Source organism: Crocodylus siamensis, chromosome 4 (genome assembly GCF_052110815.1).
Source record: "Crocodylus siamensis isolate JL-2025a chromosome 4, ASM5211081v1, whole genome shotgun sequence".
In the NCBI taxonomy this organism is placed as follows: Eukaryota; Metazoa; Chordata; order Crocodylia; family Crocodylidae; genus Crocodylus; species Crocodylus siamensis.
In genome coordinates this window covers 111992463-112009293 of record NC_143398.1, presented here as the reverse complement: position 1 = coordinate 112009293, position 16831 = coordinate 111992463, and the positions used below count along the sequence as shown (strand labels likewise).

The 16831-nt window shown below is 47.2% G+C and overlaps 1 protein-coding gene across 3 annotated transcripts in view; it reads left to right on the top strand.

The window, feature by feature from the left end:
* WASHC1 (WASH complex subunit 1) overlaps positions 1-16831 on the top strand; it is a 62752-nt gene that overhangs the window by 36674 nt on the left and 9247 nt on the right. For all 3 annotated transcript variants that reach the window (XM_090043379.1, XM_090043380.1, XM_090043381.1), the window contains exons 3-4: positions 15239-15350; positions 15997-16143. In XM_090043379.1, coding sequence (XP_089899505.1) covers positions 15239-15350; positions 15997-16143 — 259 coding nt within the window. The remainder of the gene's footprint in view (positions 1-15238; positions 15351-15996; positions 16144-16831) is intronic.

The following is a 16831-nucleotide window of genomic DNA, read 5'->3' as shown; positions in this document are numbered from 1 at the left end:
AGAGGAAAGCAGTGATTGGATGGTTGGCTAAGTGGGAGTGACTGATCAAATTGTCATGGAAGTAACAGTTGCTACGTATGGCTACCACTGCTAGCTTGCCGCTACCACCAAGAATGTGGAACGGATTCATATTGGCTCCTGGCCTTTCAGGCCATAAATGTCCAGCTTTGGGAGATCACAACCTGGATGCTGTGTTCAAGGCACCTCCTGCAGCTTATGGAGGCTAATTTGGCTTTGGCCCTCTAACTTGAACAGGAATGACAGCCAGGCACTTGCTGGCAACCACAGAAAGCCACATCCTTGACCATCTCTAGCTCTTCCTCTCTGCCAGCACTCCCACTCTGAAGAGGCGATGGCTGCAAACTAGGGATGCACCAATACAGATTTTTGCGGCCAGTACCAATAGCTGATTTTTAAGGAGGCATATCAACCTATACCAATCTGATTTCCAATACAGCTGCATGCAGCTGGTAAGTCTGTTGTGGTGGAAGAGGAGGGGGGAGGGAAGGGGTGTGGGGGGCAGATCAAGCCCCCTGTGGTGAGGGAGGGAGTGGGGCTAGGGCTGGAGCAGGCACTGCCCAGCTGGGGAGGGCAGGGTGTGGGATGGAGCCACGGCTCATCGGGTGGGGCTCTTGCTGCTGTGCATACCCTGGGGAGGTACGGGGGGGGCGGGGGTGGTGTGTGCCTTGGATCTGTGCGGGGTGCAGGCTGGGTGGGCTGCAGCTGTGGGCTGTAGCTGGTACCAGGGCAGTGCTGGCCAGGCAGCGGAGGCGCTGGGAGGGGGCTACAGAGGAGGGCTGCAGCCATCCCAAAAATTTGCTATAGGCTCCCCATAGCCTGCCTCCTAGAACCGCCTGCCCTGTGCAGATCTGGGGTCACCCTCCCCACCCCCCCACCCTCATGCCCTTCCTGGACGAGCAGCAGGGGCAGCAGTGGAAGCTGCTGGACGAGTGGATGAGCCGCCAAATGAGCTACGCGCAGCGGCAGGAGCCATGCCCCCTGGGCAAGCCGCGGCCCCATCCTACCCCAGCTGGGCAGTGCCTACCCCTGCCCCAGCCCCGGCCGCACACCCTCCTCACTGTGGGGGCCTCGATCTGTGCCCCTGCCTTCCTCCCCTTCCACCACAACAGACTTACCAGCTGCACACAGCTGTCCAAGTTGCCTAGCTGTACTCCTCACTGCCTATGTGGCGCACTGCATCTGTACACATGCACGGGCCATTTATCAGCCACATCAGGCTGATTTCTGATACAGACAATTTTCTTGATATCAGTGCTAATCTGATATTGGACTGATGTATCAGTGCGCCTCTACTGCAAAACACCTCCAAACCATAGAGCATCATATCTGGAAGTTGACCAGCAACTGATGGGAGCAGATCATCCTGGCAACCTTGGATGAAAAGCAGTAGTGGATAAAATTCTTTATGTCCCAGGCAACCTGTGTGAAGATCTTCACTGAGCTGGTCCCCAGCTTTGAATAGCAAACTATCAGGGGCCCCTGAACCATGGGAAAGCACATTGCCATCACAGTGTGAAAGCTTCCAGTCCTGTGGTTAACCAGTTTGGCATTGGCAAATATGACAGGATCAGCAATGTGGTAGGTGTTGTGTAGGTGTGCCTGGTGACCACATGAGTGACAATACCACTGATTATACATCTTGCTGACCCATGGGATGTCATAGCAAGTTTTGCCTGCATGAGGTTCCTGAGCTACAGTGTGGGTGGGCCCTTTGACAAGATCCACACTTTACCACCCTTTTCCCTGCACACCTCAGCCTGGATTTTATCAAATGAAAGAGCTTTTTCTGGGTTGTCATGTAGATGGCAGTGGACCATGGCTGTTTCACATTCATCAGTGTCAACTAGTGGACAAGGTGCTCAATGCCAGGTTATTCAGGAACTTCAGCCTCCGCAAAGTGCTGGAGCAGGGAAGAGTTTGGTCCTGGCCTTCCCACCATCGAGATGGAGGGAGTACAGGACTATACCCCTGCTGCTAATTGGCGCCCTGTCCTACCCACTACAGCCCTGGGCAATTAAGCCATTCACAGGCTTCCTGGATGCCCATAAGGAACTATTTACTGCCTCAGGAGCTGTCACCTGGCGATGGAATGTGATTGGGCACCTCAAGCCTTGCTGGAGGTTGCTGAGGGGCTGCCTTGATGGCACTGGTTGCTACACATTTCCTGCTTCATCAAAGATAAGACTGGGGAGGGCCAAACATTGGCATCAAATAGGTAGCAGTCATTTTCTGCCCTCTAAGAATTAGGTAGGAGATGAGGCCATGACCTTCCACTAGATATGCTTGGGGAACATGCTATGCATGCTAGTGGACTCCCTCCTCTGAACTTCCACCACACAAACTCAAATTTGAGTGTGAACTCTTCTCCCAATAAAAACCAAGATTCTGGGTGACCACCTGTCCTGCCTCAAACAGTTCTTCACAGCAGTGTGATAGAAGTGCTTGAGTCTTGCTGGGTGAAAGAGGAGGCAGTTGGGAACCTGCCTGAAAATAGAGTGGGGGATAATGGACAGAAGCCTCTTGTTGCTTTTCAACCTGGTGTTTGCAATACAGGACATCCCTTTTTTGGAGTCCCCTGTGGTTCAGTGGTAGAATCTGTCTTAGACACTTATACAGATACAGCCATGGGGGCACCAAATGTCTGGACTCAGTCTGGCCTTTGTATTCTGTCTCAGTGGTCTAAAGGGGGGATGGAAGGTCTGGGCAGCCTCCACTCCTCCAAAACTCCTGCCTAGGCATATGCATTGAAGGTGTGAGTGATCTCTCATGCATATACCATGTTTTGGAAGGATCAACGGTTGCCCAACATCCTTTTTCTGCTGCCCTGCCCTGCTCAACGCCTCCCCACTTCCCCCCAAAAAGCCTATTCTATACGTTTAGCAGCATTGCCTGAACCAGCCCCAACATCTACTCTCCCTGACATAGTTTCATAGTTTCTAGGGTTGGAAGGGACCTGAGCAGATCATCGAGTCCGACCCCCTGCCATGGCAGGAAAGAGTACTGGGGTCAAGCGACCCCAGCAAGGTGTACATTTAGCCTCCTCTTAAAGCCCCCCAGGGTAGGAGCCAGCACCACTTCTCTCGGAAGTTGGTTTCAGATCCTAGCCGCCCTGACCGTGAAGTAGCACCTCTTGATGTCTAGCCTAAATCTACCCTCTGCCAGCTTGTGACCATTATTCCTGGTCACTCCTGGTATGTATTAGTGTAACTTTTTGTTGTTGTTGTTATGCAAGGCCATAGCTTTATCTCTACCAGCTTCCATCCCTGAACTCCCACACTTGTGGTTGAGTCCCTTTCTCTTCATATGGATGAGTTGCATCCGCTCAGTCAGCCCTAAAGAAGAAGTTGCAGAGAAGTTGCTTCATTTTACAGGCATGACTTCCATCAGGGATTTAGTGTGGAGGAAACTGCCTAGAAAATAACATTGAATGGATTGAAATGTGTGATGCAGGCTCCCACCAACATAAATGGGAGTATGTGTGGGGGGAAGAGTGCCAAAGGTCTGTTCTTTACACTTGGCTGAAGGATTAAGCTTTCTCTGTCCATGGTCTTCCCTTTGACTAAATGTGATGCTGTCAATGGGCTTCGAAACAAGATAGGATTGAGATTCCAGAGTGTAAATGCAATCAGTGGCAGCAAAAAAAAATCCATTTCTGGAGGCAGCAAATTCTCTCAGAACAAGGAAAACACCATTTGCAGAGAATAAGGAAGGAGAAATCTTATTTCATGAGATGGAAACACAATGCCTGCAGAGTGAGAGAGAAGGATCCAGTTCATGAAGAGAAAGTACCACCTTGTCAGTTTGAAGGGGGAGGGAATGGAAACATTTTGAGGTGTTGGATGTAAGTAGAAGATGTGTTAGAAATTAGTGGAGTAATTCAGTGTGGGAAGTGCAGTGTCGTCAAGAACAGTACTCTATTTCTAATTTATCTAAGATCAATAATGTTGTTGTCTGCAGTTGTACATCCTTTCAGATTCAAGCCCATAATGTTTTTCTTTACTTTTAGGACTTTATTTTTGTAGCATCATTAATCAGCTGGCTAGCTGAGATACTTGATGGGAACAAGACCGGCTCAGGTGGGACAGAGCTGGCAAGGAAGGGGCCATTCTGTGTGGCTACCACTCAGCTGTGTGTACCTCAGGAGCGGGCAAAATGCAGCCCAGGGGCCAGATGTGGCCCGCCAGGCCATTCTATCTGGCCTGCAAGGCCCTTAAAAAATTTAGAAAATTAATATTAATCTGCCCTGGGCTGCCTGTCATGCGGCCCTTGATGGCTTTCCAAAACTCAGTAAGCGGCCCTCTGCCCAAAATAATTGCCCGCCCGTGGTGTAACTGGTGCTGTGAGGCTGAGTAGTAGTGGAAGTTAGGGGGCTGAGGCACATGACTTATGGGCAGGGATCCTGGTTTTCCCTGATAAAAAAAATTGCAAATTCTCTGATAAAAAGTCCCAAATCCACGATTAGAATGAAATGCCGCTATACTCCATATATATAAAGGGCTTAGTTCGTCCATCTGTGTGTCTGTCTGTAACGCTCTTGCAGCATTCTGATCGGTTGACTCGGCAGCCAATCACAATGCTTAATGAAATAACCAATCGGAGTGTTCCACAGAGGGTGGAGTGGGACGGCGGAGTGCCGCCATGACAGCGGGGACAGAGCAGGAGGGTGAGGCCAGGTGGCCTCACTGTCGTCCCCCCCGCCACCGGCCCTGCTCCTTGGAGGCGGCGGTGCCACGGGGTACTGGAAGGGGGATGGTGGGACAAGCTTCCCCCCTTGCTCCTAGGAGGTGGTGGTGGCAGCTGCATGCAAGCTTCCCCCACTCCACCCCCCCCAGTGCATCCGGGGAAGCTTGCATGCAACCCACCACCCGCACTGCTGCTGCTCCAGGGACAAAGTGGGACTGGACATGGAGTGTCAACAACACAGGGCAGTGGGTGGTGGTGGAAGTGGCTGTGTGTGAACTTCTGGGAGGCAGCAGTGCTGCCTCCCAGGAGCAGGGGTGGGGGGAAGCTTGCATGTGGCCGCCACTGCTGCAGCCCCACACCCGGTCCTGCATCTCCCAGGGCTTATTTATTATGCAGAAGAGAAGACTGGGTGGGGGGGATTTAACAGCAGCCTGTAACTACCTGAAGGGTGGTTCTGAAGAGAATGGAGCTGGACTGTTCTCAGTGGTGGCAGATGACAGTACAAGGAGCAGCGGTCTCACGTTGCAGCAAGGGAAGTTTAGGTTAGATATTAGGGAAAAAAATTCTCACTAGGAGGGTAGTAAAGCACTGGAACAGGTAACCCAGAGAGGTGGTGGAATCGCCATCCTTGGAGGTTTTTAAGATCAAGCTTGACAAAGCCCTGGCTGGGATGATCTAGTTGGGAATGGCCCTGCCTTGAGCAGGGGGTTGGTCTGGATGACCTGAAGTCCCTTCCAACCTGAACTTTCTATGATTCTATGAACAAGGACTTTGGTGCCTTGACTGTCGATCCCTTTAGCATCTCAGCACTGCACCTAGTTATGTGGTAAGTACTTATGTTCTCTTCATGTTTCAGAATGAGTTTCTTTCCTCCTTGACAAGTGACTTCCTAAATATGGCATCCTTGAGTTCAGCATCTGTCTTGGTGGTTCCACATCAAGTTAGCTGGAAGGGGGAGAGGGTTAATATAAGCTTGTTTTCTAGCCCTGCAAAACTCATTAAGGGCTTCTCATAATTAACGTAGGTTGTTCTTGCTGCAGCTTGGCGAGTACAAAGATTTTGCAGGCCAAAATATTGCTCTTATTTATGCTTGTACCTACTCCATTAGCTGTCAGTGGGAATGGGTGGCTGTTACAGAAGGTATAATTTGGCCAGCAGAACTCTTATTGTTATGGTGATCAGTCACAAGGAGAGAGATCAGTGTGGCTGTCAGTGCCCCAATTGAATTTGTGGATCTGCCATTTAGAAGAAATACATTGTGCACCAAAGAAATTTATTCTGATATCAATTAGGTACAAGCAAGGTGGATTCCTGTAATGCTTTTCATATAATTATTTTTTCTAGAGTAAATCCTCATTTGGACTTGGGAGGCCTCACTGGGGACAAAATTTCTTGAAAAGGTGGTGCCCTCCTTTTTGTGGACAATAATAAGATTACCCATCTAGAGCTGTTCTCAGACTGGTAGCTGTGAATCACTAGTTGGCTACAGTGATGCTTCCATCATTCATAATGAAAGAAGATCTGTCCATTCAAGTGGTGAGACTCCTGCTCTTTGGAGCCAATTCTAGGATCTTTTAAGGGAGATGGTGTGAATGCAGTCTGTGTCAGCAAATACTTGTGACATGAAGAAAACTCCATTTAAAGAGAATAAGAAAAAAAATGTACTTCACTAAGAGGGGATCATTCCTGCAGACTGGGAGAGAAGATCAATTTGCAAGAGTACTTGGAACTGAAATTAGAATCACAGATGAGAAAAGGGAAGGTGTTAATCAAGGGGACTTTTTAACTAGCAGTAAACTGTCAGCAGGGATGAACTCATAACTCAGCTGGCTGGAGCCTTGAGTTATTGGATGAAGAACATGACTTTGTACTGCTTGCTTTACTGGGCTTAGGAGAAATTCTGAGGAGTCTTGAGATTTGAAAATCAGTTGGCAAGAGAGACTATGGGTTGGTGAGGAGGATATTTATTGCTCAACAGGAGCTGGTAGAAAAAACATTTAATTAAGATAGGCAGGGAGGAGCAGAAAAAGATTTAGATATGATGAGTTGTAAGGATTTGGGGGAGGGGAGGTAGATAATCACTGCAGCAATCACACAGGGAGATGAACACAGCACCAAGCATTGAAATGTCTTGGATGAGTGACATTTTATGAGCCCTGATGGACCCTTCAGAAGATCTGGTGGGGAGAGGGAGAAGGCTCTCAATAAATTTTCATGTTAAAAGAAGACAAAAGCAAGGTGGAGAAGATAGTCAGCCCTTGTGCCAATGGTAAGCTGAAGGCTTTTTACCTCTATTGGCACGTTACCAGCTTTGTCACAGGACAAGCTCTTTTCTCTTGCTCAGACTTTATGCCTCAGTAAGCCAAGTCTAGCTCTGTTTAAGGTAAGCATGGCATTTTACATAGCTTAGTTTATACAGAGAGGTATTTAGCTGAGTTAGTCTGAAGTCAGGCAGATATGCAAGTGAGACCCTCTCTACATGTCCATGTAAAGACGTGATGGGATCTACTGAGCAATTCACAGAAACGTGCCTCCTGCCGTGCCACATGTGCATGGTAGGAAGCATGATTGTGGGATCGCACATTAGATCCACTTGTGCCTTATTGCTTGCTGATGCAGGGGGAGCCCTACCCTGGGCACCTCATGTACCCCTGCAGCAGGGAGATGCAGCTACAGCACTCCCTGCCTCAGGGGTGCATGAAACCCCCAGGGTGGGGAGATGGCTGCTGCAGCTATCTCCCTGTCTTGGGGTGTGTGAAGTCACCAGGATGGGAAGAGTGCCACAGCTGCCATCTCCCTACCCTGGGGGTTTCATTTCATGCATGCTCTTTGGATGCTGGGACCCAGCTGGCTCTGGGTCACTGTAAGGACCCAGAGTCTGCAGCTCTGAAATAGTGGCATCTGGCAGCTGCAGGGTGCTGCTGAGACCTAGAGTCTGTAGCTGCTGAGAATCCTGGTAGCCCACAGCTAATGGGGCTCCCAGCCACGGGGACCCTGCTATATGTGCAAATTAAAGTTTGTTATTCAGCTATAAAGTTAGTACATATTTTGGAGGTCTGTCTTTCTAGCTGTTTGGAGCTTTTTATCATGTGAGAAGTACTTTGCACCTGTAGCTGGTCTCAAGGCAATTGCACAATTAACCAGTTAATTGTGCAATACCTGTAACATGTAGAAGAGACCTTACAGACTAACTAAATCAGAGAGAGTGAGCAAGCGCACAGGCTTTCATGAACTTCATTAGTTCATCAGTCACTGAGTTCATGAAAGCTTGTTCTTGATATACATTTCTTATTTAGTGAATCTAATATTCTGCCTTCTGTTAGGTTTATAGAAACTCAAACATTGTATTTTATGGATTAGATTCCAGTGAGTGAAAAACATTCAGCAGTTTCCAATAACATGCAGAGAAAATGCTGTTTGATCATATGCTTATTTAGTAGGTGAGGGACTATTAAAGGATAAAAGAGTTAATTGGTAAGAAGGCATCTTGAGGACTTCTGCAGGGAAGGCAGGTACCTTACTTCAGAGAAAATCAGCTTGAAAGAGGTGATAAGGGAACAAATAAGCCTATATAAGATCTTATTCCTATCTAAAATATTGACTGGTAGTGTATCCATGATGGTCCAGGAATTATGTGAGAGGCAGGGATTTCTTGGGTGATTTTATTTAATTGGACCAACTCCATGGTTGGGATAAAGTTAGGTTTTGACCTGATGAAATATGCCTTGCATTCAAAAGCTTGTCTAACTTTATCCTAACCATGCAATTGATTATTGCCCAAAAATCCTTGCCTTTCATATTTATTGACTGCCATTCAACCTGGAGAAGCAGGGCTTTGGGGAGAGACGGGGCAGGGGAGGTGTAGGTATTGCAGAGAAAATTACTGAAACATGATTTTATGTCAGGGTTCTAAAAAAAAAGACATACAAAGGAAACTATTAAAACAGAGAAACAAAGATGTGGACAGTCCTGAGCAAAGAGGTTGCTTGCAAAGTTTATTGTGGTACCTTGCACCTGGAACTGTAAGTTGATAGAGTTTGCCCAAAAAGACCAGGGCATTTGAGCTGGATATGATCTAAAAGAATATTGTCAGTTTTATCTCTTGTCAACCTGTTGCAGATGAAGAATAAATCTTAATACATTTTGAAATTTTTCTTAAAACTCTGCTGATAGTGCCTGGCCAGCCAGTGGTGAGAGGCAGATGTAAAGGTTGTAATGGCATCCTGATTGCATCCTTGAAGTATGGTTGCTAGTTTTTTGGGTTAAGATTTAAGCAGAGAAGATCCTCAGTGTGGAGAGCCAGAGGACGGGGAGAGGACAGAATAGCAGTGGTTCTGCTATTGAAAGCAGAGGCTCAAAGGCAAAGAGGAACTGTTGCTGAGCATGAGAAGATGCCCTGCAGAATAGGACGTGCACACTATCGCACTGTGCACAGCCTGACAGAATTCAGAGAGCTCTGCACTCTCTCAATCTGAGAGGCAGTTTGGCATCCACAGAAGCGGGACTGTATAGGCGAACACTTAGACACCTGCAAATCAGGCTCAAGGAGTAATCAAAGTGTGATAAACATTAATTAGGATAATAACCAGGCCCTTAATGGAGGAAGGAATGCTGATTACATTATCTCACTTGGGATTTCTTTCTGTCAAGGATGGTGCTAGATGACAGTTTCTGATTATACTTACTCAGACATGAAATAAGACTTTAAGGAGCTGCTTAAATGTGAAGGAGAAGCAGAGCAAAAGGCAAACAAGTTGATCTTTTTTTCTTTGACTGAGTGATTTAACTTATTTGGCTTCCTGGTGAAAACTTCCACTTGTACTCTCTGCCTTTAAACCTTTTGAAAGGAATTGGCAGAGTTAATGGACTTTGAATGCTTCCCTGAACAGCCATAAATTGCAAATGTATTTGTAACTTTTTGCTCTTGCTCTTTCCACCTCTCTTCTGAGGCAGGGTGGGTTGTGTGGCAAAGTCTAGGTGGCTAGAACTGGAAATCTTATCCTAATTCTGCTTGTGATTACTGTGTAGCCTCTATGCTGACCTACAAGTCTGTAAAAGAGGAGTGATCCCTAACACCACCCCTTACAGTAAAGCTCCTTTAAAGAACTCTCTGATCCCTGAATGTTGCATAACACTGCATAAATGCAAGGTCCTATTAGCTAGGCATTTCAAACCTAAGTCTGCTGGCTAGCAATCTCAGCTTCCATAGTGCACTGGACTGACAGAAGCCAGCACTAAAACCCAAGTCTCCACCTGTTGATGTGTCTACTGTTTTAGCAGCTTTGGGGAATGATGAAGGCTGGGACTGTTCATATATTCCCTTTCAAGACTACATGTTGAAATGCTCAGTACTGGCCAACAGACTTGCAAAAGTTGGTATTTTATGGGTTAAGCGAGCAGAAGGAGCGGGTCACTGATGGTGACCCCTTCAACCCATTCACTTTCTTTCATTAGCTTTTAAAATACTTCCCCAAGTTGCCAGTGTAACAGAGCTGGCTTCTTTTTGATTGGTAACTTGGATATCCCAGCACAGGTGTTCCCAGCAGCTGGAATCCCTGGCAAGAGATTTGGGTTTTGCTAGACATATGCACAGGCCTTGTGCCCCCAGTCTACTTTTTACTGCTGTAAGGCTACAATATCTTGGACACAGGCTTTGTCAAGATAGAATCCCATACTGTATGTTGGCCAGGGAAGCAGCATTTTGTTTCAGTTACTCTTCCATGGATCTGCTGTAGGGAGCATGCTTTCCTCTCTGGTTGCCCTTTCAAGCCGCCTCTAAAGTCCCAGAGCTGCTATAAAATCCAAGATGTACTGAACCAGGAGCCACTCCTATCTCCAGCTCTAACCCCTTGACCCCAGCTATGAAGGGGAATTTAAGCAGGACCTCTCCATAGCCACATCATTACGTTTAGCTTATTAAACTAAATTCTGGATCACCTTAAAAACCACCCAAGGGATTACAGTGCACGCTTGACAATGTGCTTAGCAGATGAGTATAATAATGTGAGTATCTCTGTCTGCTCCACACAGCTCTGGGCCCCAGCCTAAGGCTGGAGTCTCACCTGAGAGCGAGCCAGAAGGCTGACTTTCCCCTTGTATATACAGTGTGTTTTTTAGAGAAAAGTCATTTAATACTTCAGCTGCTTTATCCTCCTGTGTGACCTCATTTCTCATTCCACTCTGTAATGTTCTTTCTCCTTGGCTGATCGCTTACTTTTGTACTTCAGACATGAAATTGGAGTTGCTTGGTATTCCAGGGAGGTCTACTCACAGCCTTTGCATTTCTGATATGCCTCAGCATATATCTAACCTCTTCCTCTATTTTGGTCCCTACTCCCCATCTTTAGGTGGTGCAGGTCCCAGACAGACTCATTGTAAATAACCTTTCTCTGGTTTGACCCATCCCACATGTAATTTAACCTAAATTGGATTTAACTCAGGCTGCTTTGCTAGTGGTTGAGTCTTGAAAGTTGGCAGTTCTGCCGATTCTGGTTCTCAAGCTTAATACACACTTGTCAGAAGCACCTTCCTCCATCTCTTATCCCAACCAAACTAGACTATATATGTCACACAGGTTTTGGGTTCTAGGGTAGGCATGATTGTCCCTGTTGGAAACTCCTTCAAAGAAGCGTAGGATTTTGTTGATTCTCAGTGAGACGAGTTGGTATGTCAAGTCCCATGTCGGCGTGGAGCAGTGACTGCTGCTTCTATTATGGGGTAAGGTATCTGGAAGTAAAAATGATTTGAAAGAATATATGCAGCATGGAGGATCTTCCAGGAAGGATTTGCATGGGTAAATGATGCTGGAGGAGGTTCAAAGAGGTAGGAGAAAGTGCTGCTGTGGCATCTGGCCCATTGGCTGCCAGCAAACAGAAGAGGTAGGGCTAGGAATCACTGAGATGGGGCTGGTACAATCCTGAGAACCAGTGGAACTGCAGCAAGAGATTCACTTCTGATGGAGAAGAGCTGGAAGGGGGGGGAAGTTGGAATAGATGAGATCTGCAGTGGTCAGAGGTATAGAGCTATTTTCATGGTGGAACAGAGTGAAGGGGAGAACTGAAGCAGTTGAAAATGTGTTTAAAATCTCTTTGGATTCTAAATACAGAATTAAAATAATCCACTAGAGAAGCTTAATCCACCACAGTACGGAGGAAGTGGGGAGGGGGGCATTATTCTGGCTGTGTTCCCTTAGGCTGACAGCATCCAGGATCTGTATATGAAAGTAGGTACTGTGTTCATGCACCCCACTCTGATACCAGCCTTACTTGTCCCTTTAGCATGTGTGCTCCCTCTTTGTGGGCTGAAAAAGGTGTCACCGCCAGTGTGGGCCTCCCTTGGACTTCAAAGTCACACTGAATCTGCCCAAGAAAGCTTCTCAAGCAGATAGGAGCACTGAAAGCAAGATAACAGAGCAGTGGCTAATAAACTGGGTGCATCCCATTCCAATACTCAAAGCATGGTCAGCGGCTTAGGGTGTAGGGATTTTTCTGCAGTTGGTGTGCCGTTGTTGCAATCCTAGGCCCCAGTTTGCCTTTAAATAAGCAGGGCCTGCTCGTGCTTCTATGTTAAATACAGGGAAGCACCTCACCTAACAGCACTGGGGGTAGAGTGCTTTGGCCCCTGAAATCAGTGGGAAAGAACCTCTCTATCCTGGCGTCATGCTTCCTGCCTTTATGGGCACACAGCTGTCCCCTTGAAGGAAGCTCATGTATCCACTGCAGTCAAAATGCTGAAGCTTCCAGAGTGCACTTTAATGTATTCTTTAGTAAATAGCTGTAGCATCTCTTTAAATTAATGTATACAAACATGACTCGAATTATATGTGCATAACACTGTCATGTATTTTTAGATCCCTATGCATGTGATGGAGTTCAGTGGATTAGTAGGATTGAGGTGGCTTAATCATTTTTTAGCTACCTTGGTCAGCAACAACTAGATTAATTCTTGGGGACAGTGTGCACAGTTCCTGTGATATATGCTACAGCCATACCAACCTCCTGGCCAAGATTTTTGTCAGCCCCACCTCCCCAAGCTCAGCAGGATTAGGCCTAGTGAATCCTGGCATGGGAGATCATAAAGGACAATGCAGGGGACTGCAGGGAATTATACTGGTGTTTCAGAGTTGGAGGGGAAGGGGGTGCTATCTGACTTGGTACTGAATGACTTCTCAGGGTGGTATTCAGGGACTGTTATCTGGTTGGAGATGCAGTCTTTCTGGATGGATGCAAGCTGGAGACTCTGATCACTTATGATGACAATTCTGACAAAGCAAACCACATATTTTGGTGCAGTGATGTTTTGAGTATAAAGGGCTGGGACACTGCTATGCTTTAGTTCTCTCTTCCATTTCTCTCCTCCCACTGTACCACTGTACATAATACCACTGTATTATCTTCTTATAAGTTATAATATGCAAACTGTTTGGAAAAGGACTAATCCCCCTTCCTAAACACTCTAGAAGCAATGGGAAGCTGGTGAGCTGGCTGTCCCTTGGGATTGGGATTGGGATAGGGATACTGTTGCTTAGGATACAGCCCAGGCTAGTAGAAGCTGAACCATATTCTCATCTGACTGAGGAACCTCTGCTTAAGCCATGCCCTTGTCTCGGCATACTGCAAAGCTGTGCAAGGAGCCAGTTGGAATGGCAGGGGATAATGCTCCAAGGCTGGCTCTCATCACTGTAGTAGCTGTACCCCTCACAACTGTAAATGTTTTTATCCTCACAGGGGATAAAATGGAGGCAGTGGGCTATTGCCTCCATCCTACGGCAATACCGGGGGCTCTCCTAGGCCCATGCAAGAAGTGTGTAGTAGAGCAGAGATGAAATGAAAATCTTTGGAGTCCAAGCGCATAACCCCACAACTTCTTGTCTGGTGGCTGTTTCCTCTTTCCTCCCTCCACCCCAGTTGCTTTTTGCTGAGGTGTCCAAGGGTGCCCCTTCCCACAGCTTTATTTGGTGGGGGAAGGAGGTCTGAGCTTCTTTTTTCACACAGACAGTGAGGAAAAAGCTGGGGTGGGAGAAAAGGGGAAAATCTCTCTCTTTCTCTCTCTCTCTCTCTTCTCCCCCCCCAGGAAGGAGTGGTGATGAAGTGGGGAGAGGAGGGGATGACTGAATGGACCAGAAGATAAAATGAGGATAGTGAGCATAGTTGGAGGGGAGGGAAGAGAGAGAGGACTGCTGACCCAAGTTCTAAATTTGAGCAGCCAGCTGTTTTGTGCACACAGCAGCCCAGCATCTGTGAGAAGACTTTCTGCCTCTTCAGCTTGGGAGTTGTGTGGCTGTTAACAGAATAGTGGCTAAAAGAGAATCGATAAGCTTATATTGGGACTTTCAAAAAGCCTTTGACAAAGTTTCCCTCGGGAGGCTGCGAAGGAAGCTAAGTAATCACTGGTGAAAGATAAAGTTGTGTCATGGGCTGAGGGAGAAAAGCAAAGCAGGAATAAATGGTCAATTTTCAGCATCGAAGGAAGTTAATAGCTAAGTGCCCCCAGGACCTGCCCTAGGAGTGGTGTCAATCAATATAGTTATTATTAAGGATCTGCAAGAGGTGAGGAGGCAAAAATGTGCAGGTGATTCGAATGTAGAGGTTAGCGATGAGTTAGAGACTGCCAAGTGCTTCTGAAGGACCTAACAAAGCAACACAACTGGGCAGTGCTAGGACAGATGAAATTCACTGTAGCTAAATGATAGGTAATGCATGTGGAAAAGAACAACCTGAAATAATTTGAGAACCTGTCCATGTATAAATTATCTGGAACCAGGAAGTGGAGACAGAGGAGGTTGGGAAGGGAATCATGGAGAACAGTCTCATACTCAAAGTTAGTACATGGTGCAGGGTGTATTAAAAATAAAGAGGGTGAGGAACAATCCCGAGAAATGCAGTTTCATATTGTATTCAGTTCTGGTTATCCCTATATCAAACAGAATAAGGTAGAAATACAGATCCAACTGGGAAAACATAAATATGAGTATTTTTGTGCCGCTAGAGGGAGAAGAAAAAGTTTGCACTATTCAGAGAAGGATTTGGAGAAGACCTGCTAGAGTGATAGTAAGCAGACTGGCAATTCCTAGGTAGTACTTATCTATATTACATACTTCCATATATTTGTATATAGAGTCCCAGTCCAGGACTGTGTTCACTCTGCCATGCTGAGGGGAACCTTTACTAAAGGCTTTTAGTACTGATCCACTTCAGGAGTTGGTACTGATGGGCCTTTTTGATGGCAGTCTCCGCCAGGAGGCCCAGGATTCTCAGAGCTGCAGTCTTCCCGCTTCCCCCAGCTTATTTCCATCTGGGTCCAGCATGGTGAGAGAGGGCTGCACTGCCACTGCCCTTCCCCAAACTGTTTGCAGGTAATAGGAGTGCTTCAATCTCTCAGGTGCTGGAGCCATGTTATTTTGCCAGCACTAACTTTACCTCACCAAAAGAGGCAGCAGCTATCTTTCTCTGTGGGGTATGTGGGGTGCTTGCTTTTGCAGAAGAATCCTAGGACCTCAATTCTTACCCTGGGGGGGAATGTGTTTACCCCTCAGGATCTCCCAGAGGGTGGAGGCCAGCCGGACGCAGCTGCAGGCAATTGGTGAGAGAGTCACACTTGCTCAGGCTAAAATTGAGAAGATAAAGGGCAGCAAGAAGGCTATTAAGGTATGAAATGCTGTTTTTAGTTAGTCTTTGCAGGCTGGCTTCCCTCTCAATGGGAATTCAGTAGCAGGATAGACACGTCACACCCCTAGTTTCTCTAGTCACAGTCCATCCACTTTGTCAGGCCTGATTACTGGATGAGATCTGTGGTTTTGCCCGCCACTTAACACGGTCGTTCCACTATTCTCCCAGACCCCAGGCCCTATGCACAGCCCTAGTCCTGAAAGGGAAGGGCTCATTCTGTAGTAACTGCTGCCCCCTCTGTGTTGAGTTCCCCTCCTGCTTTGTCTCCATTACCCTTCATCCTTTACATCTTTCTCACTTGGATGGGGTGACAGCTGCAGTGTCTTGTCTTCAAGCCCTGCTCATTCCTTTGATGAATAAGTGATGAAGTGGCCCTCTGCCCAAAATAATTGCCCGCCCCGATATAGAACCCGTATGAATGTGGCTGGCTCTGCCTGTGTCCACAGAGAGGCTACCTTTGGGTTTGAGTACCTGGAAAATAAGGCTCCCCATACCACTTAGCACAGGAGCTGTGAGTGGTGTCTCATTGCTTCCATTCAGCTCTACTATGATGGGTGGGGGGGGTGTATGCATGGACATATATTTCTGGATACAGTCTTACTCTGCTATTGGTTTTTCCCCACAGGTGTTTTCCAGTGCCAAGTACCCTGCTCCAGAGCGGCTACAGGAATACAGCTCTATTTTTGCTGGTGCAGAGGATCCAGCCAAGCAGAAAGGGCAGAAACACAAGGTTCAGAGCAAGCACAGAGTGCTGGATGAGAAGTGCTTGCAGGTAAGAGACTCGGGGATAGGGCCGATAGGCAAGTGGGTCTGCAGGGGAGGCAGCTCAGGGGGATTGAAGTCTCTGGCTGATGGCATATGAGGCTATAGGATAAAATGGCTGAGCCTTTGGGAGGTAGGAACAAACCTAGATATCTAGTCTGTTCTGCTCCCCACCCCACAAATGCAAATTGATGGGTACATGTGAAAAACTTCCCTGGCTCCTCAGCTGTGGATGGGTAGATTCAACAGAAGCCTGTGTGTTGGGTTTCCTTTTCAGGTCTCTGGAGTTCAGAGTGGGATCACGTTACTCACCTTGCAGTCTATGTTTTCATTTCCTCTCAGTGCATGTTGTAGGGGTTTTCTCCTGTAGTAGGTGACGAGCCAAGAGCAGTTACTGCTGGTTCTCTTGTGATGCAGGAAGGAGTCGGGACAGCTGGAATCTGATGAGGGAGGACATAGGGTCCTTCCAGAAGTGCTTTATCAGGTCATAGGTCTTTGTCCTTCATTCCTTGTTTGTGAAAAGGAAAGGGGCCAAGTGTACTGTGTGTTGTAAGGGGGAGGGGGTTTCTTCTCCAGAGTGGCAGCATGGTCTAGTAATGAGGATGCTGAACTGGACACCAGGAGATGTGGGTTCTGTTTCCAGTTTGCCCACTGGCTTTGTTCAGTGACCTCAGGTGTATTGCCATCACTTCTGTGCC